An 18,976-nucleotide genomic window follows, 5' to 3' on the forward strand; every position below is an offset into this window, starting at 1 on the left:
CTGATATAATGTGTCTTCACCAAATCTTGTGATTAGACACTGCACTCATTTTACCAAATGATCTAAAGGTGGCTTATTGCTCTGCCAAGACTAATAATCAATGATTGTTAAAATATTGTGATCTGCACTATTAAAGGATTTTAGTCTGCCTTGATAGCTGAGTGGTCGGTGCGATGGAATGCCATGCTATGGGGCTTGGGTTTGATTCCCGGCTGGGTTGGAGATTTTCTCTGCTTAGGGACAGGGTGTTGTGCTGTCGTCATTGTCATCATCATCATCATCATCATCATCATCATCATCATCATCTCATCCCCATTAACGCACAAGTCGCCGAAGTGGCATCAACTAAAAAGACTTGCACCAGGTGACCAGTCTGCTGAATGGGAAGCCCTAGCCACACAACATTTCATTTCAAAGGATTTTATATAAAAAATGTGTAATGCGTAATGAAATGATTTACTTCCAACTGATAGGCTGCCTGCACAACAAGCTACTCAAAAAGAATTAAATTGGTAGACGGCTTAAATTACTGACACTTGTTCCACATTGATTGGTAACACAGTTCTGAACATGGTGCTACTATGAAGTGACAGAAACTGCAGTCAACATGTATGATCTTAGAGGATTCTAGGTGCTGACTGTTACTACACTTTAATATCTTTTTGTTACACTCTATTTGTTTGAGTAAAAATTTAACATCAAAAGAAGATGTGATACTGTATTATTATTAAAAGCACATAAAAAACACTAATAAAATTTTGGGTTCACCCATATGTCCAGGAAAAAGTAAGCTGCAGACAGATAAAGAGCTGCAACAGAGTTTCAAAATGCATAACTTTCTATAAATACCTAAACAGTTGCAGTGATTTAGTACAGTTTAAGTATCCACTTATAACCCAGTGTAATACAGAGTACACATTACAGCAGAGGAACTGACAAGTCACTCTGAGGTAAGGAAATGCTGATTTAATTTATGCGTACAGTAAATAAATACAACTTTACTGTTCCACACAAAGACAGTTCACAAGTGTTTCCACTTTTCCTTAGGTCCCGGCAAAAATATGAACTCATGCCTACAAACTAACAAGAAAAAAATAATTATGATATAAACAAATAACTGAATCCATCACTGTGAATAACACAAAAACAGTTATGGTATCTTCTGAACAATATTGGTGCAATGAGTGGTAAACATGTCTGAATTGAAAAATACATAAACAGTGGTTTAACATACTTCATTTACAAATCATACCACTCCATTTTGTTAATGGCACATTATGATGCTGTCACGAGGAATATTCCATGCTATAGTAACCAAACACTGAATAACACATAAATTACCATGGATAGTAATGTACAATGAGAATAATAGCCCCTTCCCATATTATTTTGTAGTCTATGAAGTACAGGGTGTTGATAATTAAACTTTCACTATTTGAGAGAGACTTCATGACAAATGAGTGATTGTATGACAATGAAACTTTGTGGAAATATTTGCAGGGACATGTGGAAAAAAATAATGAAAAGAAAAATACCACTGAAACGAATACATCTCAATTTTCACATGAGAGGGCAACATTTGTTAATTGTGCACAATGTTTATGTTCTATGTTACAAACACTGCTCAATGTGATGAGCATTTACATCCACGACAGCCTGGACTGGCACTATAGATGGCAACAGTAACTGCTTTAACAATTTGTGTTGCACTTGGCTGTCAGCCTCTCCCAGCAACAATTCCCAAATCACCAGTTAATTTGAATTTCTGAATCACATTCTTCAACCTCAGCGAGTATAGAGGACCTCTCCATATTCCTTTAATGTGTCGATACTCTCAAAGAGCAACAGCACTATTGCTGTTATTTTGACAAAACAGATTTACAAGTAAAGCCCTGCACATGTTGTTCAGACACATCTTGGATTTCTGCAGCTGTAATGCACACTGATGCTTGTGTTTCAGCCTCAACATCGCTTAATGGCCAAGTCACTATGCTAACACTACTAATAATGCAAGCCCTGCAGCACACATTCTGAAGATCATTTCTATAAAGTTGGGTACCCACATAGTAAATAGTTTTCCACCTACACTGGCTCAAGTACCAAAAATTTGATTATAACTACTTTGTATATGTAGTGTATTAAGCATATTTCTACAAAAGAATTATATTATAACATCTATTCAATATCCTTTCTACAAGATGACAAAGACCTGCATCTTCCTCCTGGTGCCTGGAACACTTCATTTCTCCAGTGACCTTACTACAGAAGGGAGTAAGTTCTTTCATATAATCTACACAGATCCCAACTGAAACCCATTAAGCCCAGTGATCTTTTCTCTAATGAGGAATGTCTGTGGATCTTCAATTCTGCAACAACTCATTTGCCATGTTTACCATTAATCGCACTAATAATGAGATACATTTCCAAATAAATTATGGATAACATGAAAATAATAAAAAAAATTAATCAAATAAAATAATTTTAATGAAATTTAGACAGGAAGAAAAATGATTCAATGCAGAATGCAGTCCGAGAGGTTTGTTATTAAACACTTCTCCATTCTAACGCACTTCCTTTACAGGAACTACAATTGTTGACCACCAGCAAACAAGTCGCCAACTTATTACAAAGTGGTTACTTATGGGTTTCTAACAGCACACTGGCAGCATTACACTGAATCACACAGAAAGTGGCTTCCAAGTAACCTGTTATTGACTTGCATCACAAATGAGTTCCCTCTGAGTAGCCGCGTATATGGATAGCCTTACTCAAACACACAGGTATAATTTCTTTTTCTTAGGTTATGACAGCATCCACAGCCGTGGTAAACATCTTGAAAGAAATTAGTTTCCTGCATTGGCTGTTTCTTTATATCAATTTTATTTTGTATAATATAACATTTTCAAGCAGAATTTTTAACCCATTAAACATACACCTTTTGGGATAAAGTTGTATAATTTCATGGGCAGTGTGCAGCTGGCTGAGCTTCAGAGTTGCAGCCATGATATCCGTTTCTGTACAAACAATAGCACACAGACAAGCCATTTACTAGTGTGAGGGAGCACTGAATTCCGTGCAGTGACAAGATGTCGCTGCATACAATTTTTGGCTGTGTGCTATTGTTTTCACAGAAACGGATATCATGGTTGCAGCTCTCAAGCCCGGCCAACTGCACACCGCCCCTGAAATTGTATGACCAAAAAGTTTGTGTTTATCTGATTAAACATTTTCTTTGAAAATGGCTATGCAGCTGAAATGTCACAGTATACAAAATAAAATGCATATAAAGAAGCAGCCAATGCAGGAAAACAATTTCTTTCAAGATGTTACAAAGCCTAGATTTTCTATGAGCATAGGATGGGGTCTGATGCTTGTGTAAATCCACACATTGATGCACATAAAAGTCTGTGCACCTATAAACATGTTGAAAGTCGCCCTCTGCAAATAGTTTCTAATGTATGGAATTTCTTAAGTTGCTAAATTATGTGTTGAATTCACTAAATGCGCTACCACCCAGCTGTTTTGACCCATAACATAACTTTGTTATGTTGTGTGACATCATGGTGGTGCGGCGTATTTGAAACGGATTGTATTCGCAGAGGGCATGTTGGACTTCACAGTGGCACTCTCTAGTAAATGATATTTATGTTTCTAAATTGATGGGAGTGCTGTTGGTGATTCACTGTACTTCTTGAATGCTTTGTGAGAATACTACTGGAAGAGTTTGTGTCAGTTTGATGAGTTATTTTGATGCTGGCAGTTATGAGTAATAGACTAGTTTTCAGATTCAGAAGTATAGGTTGGTGGTTTGCAGCACTTTTGTTTTGTATATTGGTATTCTGGTTGCTATGGGTCTATTTATCAATTGTCATTTTTTATTTGTAATTCATTGTTGCTATGCAAGTTTAGATACTGTCATTTGGAGGAAGTGAGTGGAACTGTGGATGCTACAAAATGGAGTGTGAACTGGAGAAATCTGAACATTTCCGACATATTCTTCTGCCTGAGCTCAATAGACAGGCAACAGCAGCGCAGGCAGCCAGAGATATTTGAGGCACATATGGAGATAATGCCATTGAACAGATCACGGAAAGAAAACAGTTTTACTGTTTTAAAGAGGATTGTTTTGACGTTTGTGACTCTCCACTTTCTGGAAGACCTTCAGTGTTTGATAATCATTTCAATGTTATTAATCCACAATGAACCACATCAGTGTATTCGAGAACTGGCAAATATGATGAACTGTGATCATTCTGCGATTGTACGACACTTGCATGCAATTGGGGGGATCTAAAAATCTGGTGCATGGATACTGCTCTGCATGTGCACATACATGCATCTGCTTGCTTGTCATAAACTGGCTTGTGAATGACACTATCATTATCCTGTATAGTTACTGGTGACGAGAAATGGTGCCTTTATGCTAACATGAGGCAGAGATAGTTATGGTTGAGCCCAATCAAAGCAGCAACCCTCATACAAAGACCTGCACACATTCACAAAAGATAATGATACACATCTGATGGAACAGCGATGGTGTGATGTAATACAAATTGCTTCCCTGAGTTGTAACCATCACTGCTGACTGACATTTACTGCCAACAACTGAGGTGTCTTGCAGATGCAGTTCAAGAACAATGACCAGGAAGACTGCGTGAAATGATGCTACTCCAAGACAAAGCCTGCACATTTTTTGCGAGACTGACAAAAAACACTATACAGGAGCCGTGTTTGGGGAGTCATAGCGCACTCACCATATTCATCTGATCTTGTGCCCTCTGATTTTCAAGACACTATTGAACAATCTTCAAGGAACTTCCTTTCCACATGTAAATGGGCTCAACCTTCAAGGAACTTCCTTTAAAATGGGCTCCAAACATGGCTCAAACAGTACTTCACCACAAAACCTTGTGATTTCTACAGCTGTGGAATCGAAAAGTTACCTCAGTGGTGGCAGACTTTCATAAATAATGAAGAAGAATACATTATCCATCTGTGACCAAAGCCTCTGTTAGGTGTATTTGTTGCTTCTATTAAACTTATGGGAAAACACTACAAACTTATTCACCAACCCAATATTAGTGTGGTATGTTCTATCAGTTAGAAATTTAATTTTATGTTTCATTTTTCAGTAACTATGGATACGACAATGAAGTTCATGAGTAGGACCCTGAATGCTGCAATGGAGAAATGCAAGTTGATCACAATTAAATTCCTACAGTTATTTGGTTTAAGTGGTGATTATGTGAGGTGTTATGTTTGTGGAGAAGGTGTGAGACTGACCAAAGCTGCTGCATCTAGGACAAGGGGCCACGACATTGGCATAGGACAACGTATAGTTTTCTATCCAGAGAGGTTACTGGTTTGAAAAATTAGGGCTGGCCATTCGGAAGACTATATTGATGAAGCAGTATTTGTGCTAGCACTGATTTTGAAGGTATGCCCCTCCGCCCAGCTTTGTGTAGGTTCAATGTATCATGGCCTTCGTTGAGTGAAATTTCTGTCAAGTTTTTTTTACTAGAATTTTTTATTGTGGTTTTCTTGATTTCTGAGGATTTTGTTTGCTTAATTTTTGCATTAGTATTTGTTTTGAGACATCTTCATTATTAGGATTGTAATATATTTAGTTTGTCCCTGCCCAAAACCCCATAATTTCCGCAGTTGTCCCACTGGTCACAAGCCATTTCTGTAATTAAATATTTTTCATTTTATTTATGACTGCTCCCTTGTGTAATGGGCAATGTTATAATTGCCATATTGTATAAGCTTAAAACAGGGCGCTCTGCCATCTTGATGATGTCTTGGGTAAAAGCTGAAAGGTTGTGCTATAATCTTGTAATTTACCCACTGTGCATTACAGTTCGTAATGTTGATGGAATTACCACAACAGTGATCAGACATTACAGAACTATTATGTGTGATTACATTTTATGAGTATAATAAGTGAACTGTAGAATATGATGTGGCAACAAATATAATATAGGGACAAAGGTAACCGAAAGAGAAGCATAAGAGAGAGGATATCCCATAAAACCAAACCAACATTCATCCAAAATGACAAATTGGTGGTTAACAATAGAACTAAGTATCAGATAGCCTACAATCCTGCATAGGTATCCATTATATGAACACACTGATTTCCTTTCTTTCCTCCTCCTTGCTACACATTTTAAATCTTATCAAAACATTTGCAAGTGCTGCATCTGAAGCAAATAGTGGGAAGATTAAAGATTAATACCTAGTATAACCGAAAAATGTTCCCATAACTTTCGTGACCACTGAAAAACAATTGATCAGCATAACAATCAGCAAACACTGCAAGTGCTATGTGAATCATAATGTGTTTAGATAAAGTTAATTTTTTAAATAATTTTAACTTTACTTTCTGAAGATACATCAGTGTCTGAAGTAATACCACCATCCCAATGTCTTGGAAATCAGACAAAAGGATTCAGTTATGAAACTCAAAACTGTTTTACAAATTACAAACAATATAAAGAATATCCTGACCGAGAAACAATATAAAAATACCTACAAAGATATGAAGAATGTAGTAATTTTGTGCTGACAAAGAATACTTGAACAGTACAGTACAAGCTAGTTCATCTGACCCTCATTTATTATGATGTCAATTAATCTCTGATGAACATTTTTCAGTTGCAATTTACATTTTTCTTACCTGACAGCTTTTAAATGTGGTAGTGCATAGTTTATCAATATTACATTAAGAGTCAGTTATTTGTCTGAATTTTCATTTATGGCTGCCACCTGTAACTGTCTCAACCACCACCCAAAACATCTCAGCAGGGGAGAAAACTATTCCTTGTTGTGTGTCCCTAGCACAACTGGCAAGCAACAACTTTTACATCATGGCTGATGACATCATTTCACCAATGTTTTCAAAAATAACAGAATGTTCAAATGTTGGGGCAGACAATTGGGAAACCGAGGACAGGGAGGAAGTAATGACAACACAACAGGAGCAGATGACATGCAAATATTATGCATCTGCTCACTCTTATCACGGTGGAGTGTCAGTTTGATACCACTACAACTGAACTAACAAACAATTCTATTATCATGCTACTGAAAAATGTCATACTATACTTGTTTGAAGCAAAGGACATTACGTCAAGCCTCAGTAAGAAAAGAAGGGGATACTGTTGTTATATCTCATTATGTTGCAAGTAATTTTGTTACTGTACAAGATACTCCTTCTTTCAAAATATTCTCCAATTTGATTTATCGTATCACTTCTGGTCCCAGATAAACGAGGTTGTACTGTGTACTTCATACATGCACACTCCCAAAGGTCACTCTGAAGCTAATGACAAATAGTTTTCTGAAAGATATCACACTAAATTTACCTCCCTGGGGAATTTATGAAAATTTTAACTCACCTGAAAGGGCGCTCGCCCGTATGACCGCGATGGTGCCGGACGAGGTTGCACGAGTCGGAGAAGCCCTTGCCGCACTGCGGGCAGCTGTAGGGCCATTCACCAGTGCTCAGTCAGCTAGCTGTCCTCCCTCAAGAACCCACTCAAACTAATGCAACACACACACACACACACTCAAAAAAAAACTTAACAGTACAACTCACCTGTAAGGCCGCTCTCCTGTGTGACTGCGATGGTGACGAGCGAGGTTGTAGGAATCTGAGAATCCTTTGCCACACTGTGGGCAAGTATAAGGCCAGTCTCCAGAATGGATGCGCCTGTGTTTAGTCAGTTTGCTACCTTCTGTGAAGGCCTTGCCACACTCTGGACAAGAGTATGGCCTCTCACCAGTGTGGATTCTCTGATGGGTAGTCAAGCTGTACACTTTTGTGAAGGACTTCCCACACACATTGCAAGGGTGAATCCTTTTGGCTGCCAATGCACGAGCATCTGAACTCAGTTTTGCAGGTGTCACTTTATTCACTACACTTGGATTATTGAAAGGTTCCTTACTCACTGCACCGTGAGACTGAGAAAAAATTCCACTAGATAACGTCCTCTCTATTATCCTATCATATTCCTCCTTATACTGCATGTATGGCGGAACCATAGTTGGTGTTCCAGAGTAGAAATATGTATATGGTTCACTCATTATACTTCTCATGTCTTGAGCATTGTATGGAAACTTCTGTGTTCGGTCACTGCTACCTTCTCTTCCTGAGTTAGACACTGACCTGCTGGGCAATTGAGATGAAACAATATAAATTCAAATTAAATATTTTAAAATTTACACAATTATTAGAGCACCCTTAATCCTTAGTTTTACACACTTTAAATTTGAAAAAAATCCAATCTCATTAATATCTCAATAGTTAAAGAACAGTATTGATTATTTAATTTCATATAGAACAGGAGGAAATATAATTCAGGTCATGAAGGCTGTCAATAAGAACAACATCTGCAAAAGCTCAGAGTATATGAAGGTTAATTAGACCCCAATTATTGCAAAAAGCCTGCCTGTTTTTGCAAAACAGATGCTTGTCAGATTCATTGCACAACCATAATTCAGCATATCTGTGCTGTAATCAGTGGTTTCTTATTTTTGTAACACACCATGATTACCAGTTTAACAAAAGTGAAATAATATCACCCTCACCAACGTGGCACTGAAGGAGAGGGGGAATGAGATGTTTGTGTGTGTGGGCAAAATTGCTAGAAAAGGAGCAGTAATTTGAAATATAGTGTAGCCTCTGTACAGCAATATGCATCTACATTTGATGCATCAATCAGGTTGTTGCCTTTTCATGCTGTTTATTGATTACTGATTTGTTTAGTTAGTGTGTCGTTTTATTTCATTAACTTTATATTGTCATCCCCATATACTGTGGAATCCGAGCATACAATTTCAATTGGTGTATGGAATATCACTACATAATTATCTTCATTCACATGTTCCTCTTGTTAAAGGCACTAAAATACGTCTATGCCGTAACTGTCCCCTCCATACGCATTTGAGAAATTATAATCTTCCTACATGGCAGACACAAATTATTTGAGATCATTATAACCACATATATAACAAAAGAAATAAAAATAATTTTATATTATCCACAGTTAGGATTTGTAGTCTCTGAAATAATGGGCGACAAGACTCTTGTTGGCTGTGCAGTACAAATGTATATGACAATTTTCTTTTGCAGTATCAGTATTTGAGATACACTTCTTGAACTTCCCAAGAAAATTATATCATATCTAATAACAGATTCAAAATTAATACAATATGAAATTTTTTGTCTGCTCAAGTAAGTGGTATTTGCTGGTATTCACATAGCAAATGCGAAACCATATCATGCTAAAAACCAGGCTCATAGAGTAGTTTCTCTCAACCAGTCTAAGTTCTGTTTCATGTGTACTATTAACATTTGCAGACAGCCAACACAAGATGAGCTGCACAACAAGCAATCCTTGCTTTTATAATTAAAGACAAACTTTTCCTCATTATCTACTGCTGAAAAAGGTGCCAGAAATCACAATGACTACATCCAAATAACCCATACAGAAAATGGTTTAAGTTAACTGATGAGTCTGCAAGACATTACATATCTTTTTTTCAAAAACAAGAAAAGTAGTTTTCATCCACAGGGTGTCCTTTGACACTGGTCAAATAACCCCTACTTATGATTTTTGCAGCTCAAGATCAACTCTATCTCAATTGTGTTTTCCAGCCTCTTGAGCTCTTGCTTTCCTACAACGTCCTCTTCATGTTAGAAATTAGCAAACTCTACGAATATGCAGCACAAGACAATGTTCCCAGAAGCAGATACCCACTGTTAATATTCATTACATTTAAACTGAACAGTTAACAAACTCAAGTTTCCCACACTGAAAACTAACTTCCTCCCATGTATAAATGAACAGTGTTGTTGTTGTTGTTGTTGTTGTTGTCGTCTTCAGTCCTGAGACTGGTTTGAAGCAGCTCTCCATGCTACTCTATCCTATGCAAGCTTCTTCATCTCCCAGGACCTACTGCAGCCTACATCCTTTTGAATCTGCTTAGTGTATTCATCTCTTGGTCTCCCTCTACGATTTCTGCCCTCCACACTGCCCTCCAATACTAAATTGCTGATCCTTCGATGTCTCAGAACATGTCCTACCAACCGATCCCTTCTTCTAGTCAAGTTGTGCCACAAGCTCCTCTTCTACCCAATTCTATTCAATACCTCCTCATTAGTTATGTGATCTACCCATCTAATCTTCAGCATTCTTCTGTAGCACCACATTTCGAAACCTTCTATTCTCTTCTTGTCTAAAGTATTTATAGTCCACGTTTCACTTCCACACATGGCTACACTCCATACAAATACTTTCAGAAACGACTTCCTGACATTTAAATCTATACTCGATGTTAACAAATTTTTCTTCTTCAGAAACACTTTCCTTGCCATTGCCAGTCTACATTTTATATCCTCTCTACTTCGACCATTGTCAGTTATTTTGCTCCTCAAATAGCAAAACTCCTTTACTACTTTAAGCCTCTCATTTCCTAATCTAATTCCCTTAGGATCACCCGACTTAATTCGACAACATTCCATTATCCTCGTTTTGCTTTTGTTGATGTTCATCTTGGACCCTCCTTTCAAGACACTGTCCATTCTGTTCAGCTGCTCTTCCAAGTCCTTTGCTGTCTCTGACAGAATTACAATGTCATCGGTGAACCTCAAAGTTTTTATTTCTTCTCCATGGATTTTAATACCTACTCCGAACTTTTCTTTTGTTTCCTTTATTGCTTGTTCAATATACAGATTGAATAACATCGGGGATAGACTACAACCCTGTCTCACTCCCTTCCCAACCACTGCTTCCCTTTCATACCCCTCGACTCTTATAACTGCCATCTGGTTTCTGTACAAATTGTAAATAGCCATTTGCTCCCTGTATTTTACCCCTGCCACCTTCAGAATTTGAAAGAGAGTATTCCAATCAAAAGCTTACTCCAAGTCTACAAACGCTAGAAACGTAGGTTTGCCTTTCCTTAATCTTTCTTCCAAGATAAGTCGTGGGGTCAGTATTGCCTCACGTGTTCCAAAATTTCTACGGAATCCAAACTGATCTTCCCCGAGGTTGGCTTCTATCAGTTTTTCCATTCGTCTTTAAAGAATTCGTGTTAGTATTTTGCAGCTGTGACTTATTAAACTGATAGTTCGGTAATTTTCACATCTGTCAACACCTGCTTTCTTTGGGATTGAAATTATTATATTCTTCTTGAAGTCTGAGGGTATTTCGCCTGTCTCCTACATCTTGCTCACCAGATGGTAGAGTTTTGTCAGGACTGGTTCTCCCAAGGCTCTCAGTAGTTCTAATGGAATGTTGTCTACTCCGGGGGCCTTGTTTCGACTCAGGTCTTTCAGTGCTCTGTCAAACTCTTTACGCAGTATCATATCTCCCATTTCATCTTCATCTACATCCTCTTCCATTTCCATAATATTGTCCTCAAGTACGCCGCCCTTGTATAGACCCTCTACATACTCCTTCCACTTTTCTGCTTTCCCTTCTTTGCTTAGAGTTGGGTTTCCATCAAAGCTCTTGATACTCATGCAAGTGGTTCTCCTTTCTCCAAAGGTCTCTTTAATTTTCCTGTAAGCAGTATCTATCTTACCCCTAGTGAGATAAGCCTCAACAACCTTACATTTGTCCTCTAACCATCCCTGCTTAGCCATTTTGCACTTCCTGTCGCTCTTATTTTTGAGGCGTTTGTATTCCTTTTTGCCTGCTTCATTTACTGCATTTTTGAATTTTCTCCTTTCATAAATCAAATTCAATATTTCTTCTGTTACCCTAGGGTTTCTACTAGCCCTCGTCTTTTTACCTATTTGATCCTCTGCTGCCTTCACTATTTCATCCCTCAAAGCTACCCATTCTTCTTCTACTGTATTTCTTTTCCCCATTACTGTCAATTGTTCCCTTATGCTCTCCCTGAAACTCTGTACAACCTCTGGTTCTTTCAGTTTATCCAGGTCCCATCTCCTTAAATTCCCACCTTTTTGCAGTTTCTTCAATTTTAATCTACTGAACAGTGTTATCATCCACGTACATAGTGCGTTGTTTGTATCTGACGTTCTTATTTAGTAAAGTGGTAAAATTTTAATGTAAATGATAAATACAAAATTAAATTACTGTTCTACATTTAAGAAGATAAAACAAATCATTTATGTAAGGTCTGAGGCCATCCTTAACTTAATATTATCTATTATTGCAAAAAGTAGCAAAACATGCATCTGACAGAAGAAAGCCACTAGGCTTTTACCCTTGTTTTTCCACCTGGAGAATGCTTTTTCCTAAAAGAGAAAATGTGATGTAGGTGGTGAGACAGGTGGCCCTGTTGCATTCAATTTTGGAAATGCCTTATAAAAGGAAAAAACTTTACCGCAGGCAGACTGAGCAGGGTAGAAGTAGCCAGACACCAGTGACATGAACAGTCATGTTTCTTTGTTGCACATAGGCTAACACCTGCACAAAATATTGGAGGAACACATTTATTAATATTTCTGTATAAAAAGTCATCTGTGGTAATTACTGGGCATGGTTACAAGAATTACCAAGCTCAATTATGGGTTTGCTGTGGTTGCACAACTTTGTTTCAAGTGTGCTGAATAAGTGTAGGCTAGATGACACCACTCTCATATTGTTTTAACCAGGGGCGTGAAAAATTTGCACAACTGTTCTGACATCACATCATCAACTGAACTACAATTAGTATAGCAAGCTGTGACCTTTCTTACTGTCATTAATGTAAAGGAGAGCCAGACTACTCCAACCTGTTCTGTGATCTAATGAACTTTGTTCAATATATTGTCATTTATACCTACAGAGTGGTTCTGTTTCATTTCAAATATCCATTTCGGTTTTCTTACTTCTTAACAATGATAAATGTACCAGCAGCTACAACATTGTCTTAAATGCTTTTGAGGGGGTCACTTTGCTAGATCCCTTGAGTAAAATTCATCAGCATAAAGATATTTCCTTAAAGTTTCAAGAGCATATTTTGTTTATTTAAATGATACATATTAATTTTAACTGAACTGTGGAAAGCCCTAAAACTACTGAAAAAAGTGAATAAATATCTTCTCAGTTTCATTCTTGTTTTTGTACTTTATTAATTCTCCTCCAGAACATGGTGACAGTGTATAGGAAATAAAAGCATTAATTTGAGGAGGAATTTCTCAAGGTGAGTTTAACCACAATTACTGTTCCAGTAGTGGATGCAGCCACTATGTTTAGTGGCTGCTTCGGAAGTTCGACAGCCAAATTAAATTTCAGTTAAAATCAAACAATGGAAAATCTAGGGCTGAATAATGACAATATTATGAAAAGGAAAGATTGACACTCACCATATAGCAGAGATGTTGAGTCGTAGACAGGCACACTAAAAAGATACTAACATGTAAGATTTTGGCCAGAAGGCCTTCTTTCAAAATAGCAAAGACACACACACACACACACACACACACACACACACACACACACATTGATGCAAACACAGCTCACACACGTATGACCACTGCCTCTGGCTGCCTTGGCCAGACTGTGAAAAACTCCACATGGTGGCAGAAACAATCTGGGTGGTGGCTGGCGGTAGCTGGGGCAGGGAGGGGGAGGTAGAGCACAGTATAGGTGGTGGACGGAGAAGTACTGTTTGTGGGAACATACAAAGACAAAGTGGAGAGAAGGTAGAGAAGTTAGGTGCAGTCAGGAGGTTAGACGGAAGAGAAGGGGGAGGCAGAAATTGAGTGTAGTAGAAAGACCGGGGTGTGCTCATGGAATAGAATGCTGCACAGTGGAAACATGGAGTGGGATAGCTGGGTGCAGGACGACGACTAGGGAAGGCTGAGGCCGGGAGGGTTATGGGCAGAAAGGATGTATTGCAGGGAGAGTTTCCAACTGCGAAATTCAGAAAAGACGTTGTTGATAAGAAGGATCCAGATAGCACAGACTGCGAAGCATTCATTAAAATGAAGACTTGTGTTGGGCAGTGTGCTCACCAACTGGGTGATCCAGCTGTATTATGGCCTCAGTTTGTTGATGGCCATTCGTGCAGACAGACTGTTTGTTGGTTGTCATGCCCACATAGTACAAAGCACAGTGGTTGCAGCATAGTTTGTAGATCACATGACTGGTTTCACAGGTAGCCCTGCTTTTATGAGACATGTGACACTTGTGACCAGACTGCAGAAAGCAGTGGTGGCAGGAGGTACGGGGCCGGTCTTTTATCTAGGTCTATTACAGGGATATGAGCCAAGAGGCAAGGGGTTGGGGAGAAGGTTTTGTAGGGATGGATTAGGATATTGTGTACGTTCATTGGGCAATGGAATACCACTGTGGGAGGGGTGGGGAGGATAGTGGGCTAGACATTCTTCAGGGCACAATGCGAACTAGTCGAAACCCTGGTGGAGAATGTGATTCAGCTGCTCCAGTCCTGGGTGGTACTGAATCATGAGGGAATGTTCCTCTGTTGCTGGACAATGGGACTTTATAGGTGGTGAGGTAAGGACAGGAGATCTGTTTCTGTACAGGGCTAGGAGGGTAGTTACGGTCTGTGAAGGTCTCAGTGAGACCCCTGGTACGTTTTGAGAGGGACTGCTCATTACTGCAGATGTGAGGGCCACAGATGGATAGGCTGAATGGAAGGGGCTTCCTGGTGGTTGGTAACTGTCAAAATGGAGGTATTGCTAGTGGTTGGTACGTTTGATATGTAGCCGTCTTTGAGGTGGAGATCAACATCGAAAAAGAGGCTTGCTGGGTTGAGGAAGACGGGGTGAAGAAAATGGGGCAGAAGGTGTTGAGGATCTGGAGGAATGTGGATAGGGTGTCCTCACCCTTAATCCACATCAAGAAGATGTCATCAATGAATCTGTACCAGGTCGGGGATTTGGGATTTTGGGTGGTTAGGAATGATTTCTCTAGAAGCCCATGAACAGGTTGGCCTAGGATGGTGCCTTGCCAATGCCTATTGCCATACCCCAGATTTGTTTGTCGGTGACACCTTCAAAGGAGAAGTAATTTGTGGGTGAGGATGTAGTTGGTCATGGTGACTAGGAAGGGGGTTGTAGATTTGGAATCCCTAAGGTGTTGGGAAAGGTATTGTTCCATAGCGCCTAGGCCAAGGGCATTAGGGATGTTAGGTCTGTTTCACACTGGGACACTGGTGACAGTCACCAGCGACTCTCACCGACAGAGATACATTCGTTTGAACTGGAGCATTCACACTGGGACACGACACTGCCTCACCGAGCCACTGTGACCCAGCAGTGACTCATCCTCGCCACATGACAGAGGAGGTCACTGTTCTCACAGCAGTCACCACTGGACATGCATTAGTTTGAATTGGAGTGTTTGCACTGGGACACAGATCACAGAGACAGCGCTGCAGATTTGCCAACCGACAGGCAGTCATTTCTGAGACAGTGACGCGAAACACTCATTGTACATTATACTGTACACACTGTAGCCATAAGTTTAGATTTGATTAACATGGGAGATTTTATAAGAGAAGTAGAAAGTCGTCCTGCTATTTGGGATGTGAAAAGTGATGACTATAGCAACAAAGTGATGAAAACGAATGCGTGGCAAGAAATTATAACAAAGTGTGTGTGTGATTGCAATGAGAAGAGCATGGTTGAGAAAAACAAAATTGGTAAGTTGTATGTTCTTTGTTCAAATTTAGTACCTTATTTTTTGGACCACAAAACTAGCAAAATTTAGTTGCTACCCATGTACGAGTCCATTTCATTAACTAATCAGTTGGCAATACCTGTGGTGTCAGAGACCAGTGATCCAGGAGTGTTCACCACAGTCGCTGGTGACCATCACTGGCAACCGTCACCAGTGTCCCAATGTGAAACGGGCCTTAGGGTATAGGGAGGTGGCATTGATAGTGACAAGCAGCACACCATATGGTGAAGGAACAGGAGCTGTGGAGAATCTGTGGAGGAAATGGTTGGTATCTTTTATATAGGAGGGTAGGTCTTTTTACTTTCCTCTTTCTCCACATTCCCATCTAACATCCCGACTGCAACTAGCTGCCCTACACTCTCTCCACCTTTTCCCTGTCAGCTCCCACAATAACATTACACTGTCCACCACCAGTACCCCGCTCCTACCGCATCTACCCTCACAACCCACATTGCTTCCCCCACCATACACAACTGCTCGCAGTCTGGCTCTGGCAGCCCAAGGCAGTGGTCATGTGTGTGCGAGCTGCATTCGCGCGCGCGCTTGTGTGTGTGTGTGTGTGTGTGTGTGTGTGTGTGTGTGTGTGTGTGTGTTTGTTTCGGAAGAAAGCCTTCTGGCCAAAAGCTTATGCGTTTAGTAGTTTTTTTGTTGTGCCTGTCTGCGACTCAATGTCTCTGTTACATGGTGAGCAGCAATCTTTCCTTTCATAATAACAAATTTCAGGTAGGTAAACATGGGGTCAAGATTAGTTAAAGAGTGCACTGTAATTAAGTATAGCATTCACCACACAAGTATTATTATTGTTTGGGTTTGCGGTTAGACTTTTCGATGTTATGTCAGACAGACAAAGCCATAGCACAGTCGCACTGCTTCACAGATGTGAAGTGATTTTCAAAAAAATTATCATAAAGAGAACACTACATATGAGTACTGGTAAGAGGGTTATAGGGTCTTATAACTGACCACTAGAAACAAAGCTCACATATCCAACAACATCAATACAAGATGACATATACTTGCAAGCCCATTACATATCCAATTCTTACTGTGAAGATGTAAACAATTCTGTCATTTTTCCTCTTGTTTTGTCATTATCTTTTGATAAGTTCTGGCTCAGAGCCAGCAACACAACAACCTAACGAAAAATTCTCTGTTTGGATTTGCACCAAGCCTATTTACTTGACAACACAGTCTCCTGTTATGTCTTGATTCATGTGAAAGGTACACCAATGTTACATCTACTTTGAACATTACATAATCAATGGGCAACTTATGTCTAGAAAGGAAGACAAACACATAGGGGATAAATTCCATTACAAAAATGGAATTCTTAAACACTCGATACATGTTTACAGGCCTGTAAACAGGACTAAGCATGAAAAGAAATGGAAGACATCGCCAGCAAGCTATTGGAAGGACAATTTATGGCAGCTGCCTCAGTTCACTTCACACCGCCAGCAAAGTTCAGTTATCTGACTACTGGTTAAAGTAGGAGGAATGCCACTGGCACTGCTCAGAATGCCCTGATCGTGTGAAGCATAAAGATATCATATGTTACAAACTTTAGAAAGTAGCTTACTAAAGTTAGCAGTTCAAAGCACAAGAAGAAATGGTAAAGAAGCAGAGGCAAGACAAACAAAAATAATGAAATAAACTTCAAAACCGTCAGAGAAATGTTACAGCCAATAGCAGAGAAAATAGTAGCAGTGCCACAGAGAGAAGATGGAGATAACAAAGCTAAAATTTTATTTTATTTTATTTTTAACTTACTCTACTGGAAGAGCTCATGGCTAAACTTTGGAAAAAATACACATCACTGATGTTGACTACTCAGTTCCTCAGCAAAAGAATGTCTTGTGATACACTAATGAAATTGCTGAGTTAAACATTCTGACTTAGGGACACATACATTTTCAGCAGTCCACACTGCTATAGCTGCTGTGCTTTTCTGACGACATGTCCACTATGGCAAATTACATTGAAGCCACGTAGCTTTAGGCAGGAGACTGCTACCTCGTGCCCACAAATGGCATAGCTGGCACTGACAAGAGTACAAGTTATTTAATGTGACATCAGTAAAATTATGATTTTCTGCAAATGCACGGGTTACAAGTAAAGTATTGATGTACAGGCCAAATGATCGTTAAATCAAGTAGCTCAGAACCCCAGCTTAATTTCCTGAATGCATCTGTGTCCAATTTATACGTAACTTGTTTCAAATTAATAAATGTGGGATATTTTCCCCTCTGAAAATACTTCACTGGCACCCTGGGACTTAAGGTCCCACTGTGTAATAATGCAAAAGGACTGTAAACACAACCTGTGGAATACTTCTGACTGCATGACATTTTAAAACTGTTATATAGTGAGTGTTTCATTCAAATAGATAAATTAGAACACCATGTCAATTCAATTAATACTATTTGTTTTGGGTGATTTATTAGCTAACAGAAATTTACCCAAGCTCATGTAGCTTTCTAATACTCTGCTCCTCTCCAACAGTCAAGAAATGGGCAGCTTAATTCAACTGTCGCCATAATTCTCTTTACACAATCTATATGCAGGATGACACAAAACTGCAAACAGAGATGAAAATATCCAGAAAGTACAATCGGTGATTAAAGGTATGAAACAGCTGACACTATAGGCAGTGCTACATTTTACACAAACAATTAGCTTTTAGAAAGCTTTGCATAAGTTGCAGGTTGGCAGGTTTGTTGCTGTACATGGGATGTGATTCAACCATTCATGACAGAAGCAAATTAGTAGTCAAAGATAGTGTGACCACGAATGGAAAAGGCAAAGCCAGTTTCATCTGCCAGAAAGATTACATAACTTGATGGAAGTGGAACATCCATACTATTTATGAGATTTGCCAACATCTGACTTCTATTTGGTCCTACATCAAAATAAATCTTTTGGGAAAAATATTTTGATTCCAGTGAACACACTGTGGTAGCTGTGACTCCATATAATGGAAAGTTGCATAGTGAGCATAATTCATTTCAGAATCTTGCTCTTAGTGTGAAACACTCATTAAGCGAAACAATTTCTCCCATGTAAATTAATGTAAAATAAAGTATACTACTTTTCTGCATTTTGTAAAGAGCACAATTTAATATTTCTAAGCCTTCAAAACAAGCTGTCTATATTTAGACTTTAAATCTTATTAAGAACTGACTGTATACTGGGGTCATTTTTCGCAGATAGTACTTCATTATAGTCAACTGCATCATCTGCAACAAGTCTGAGGTTGCTATTGATATAATCAGACAGATCACTAATACAGAACATCAATGGCAAAGCATCCC

At 39.0% G+C, this 18,976-nt stretch overlaps 1 protein-coding gene across 4 annotated transcripts in view; it reads right to left on the bottom strand.

Annotated features, from left to right (window-relative positions):
- LOC126162125 (zinc finger protein 883-like) overlaps nucleotides 1-18,976 on the bottom strand; it is a 95,877-nt gene that overhangs the window by 37,381 nt on the left and 39,520 nt on the right. For 2 of the 4 annotated variants that reach the window (XM_049918414.1, XM_049918412.1), the window contains 2 exons: nucleotides 7,601-8,173; nucleotides 7,401-7,484 (listed from right to left, as the gene is read on the bottom strand). In XM_049918414.1, the coding sequence (XP_049774371.1) occupies nucleotides 7,401-7,484; nucleotides 7,601-8,173 (657 nt within the window). The remainder of the gene's footprint in view (nucleotides 1-7,400; nucleotides 7,485-7,600; nucleotides 8,174-18,976) is intronic. The other 2 variants (XM_049918413.1, XM_049918415.1) reach the window with 2 other exon arrangements.

Source organism: Schistocerca cancellata, chromosome 2 (genome assembly GCF_023864275.1).
Source record: "Schistocerca cancellata isolate TAMUIC-IGC-003103 chromosome 2, iqSchCanc2.1, whole genome shotgun sequence".
Classification (NCBI taxonomy): domain Eukaryota; kingdom Metazoa; phylum Arthropoda; class Insecta; order Orthoptera; family Acrididae; genus Schistocerca; species Schistocerca cancellata.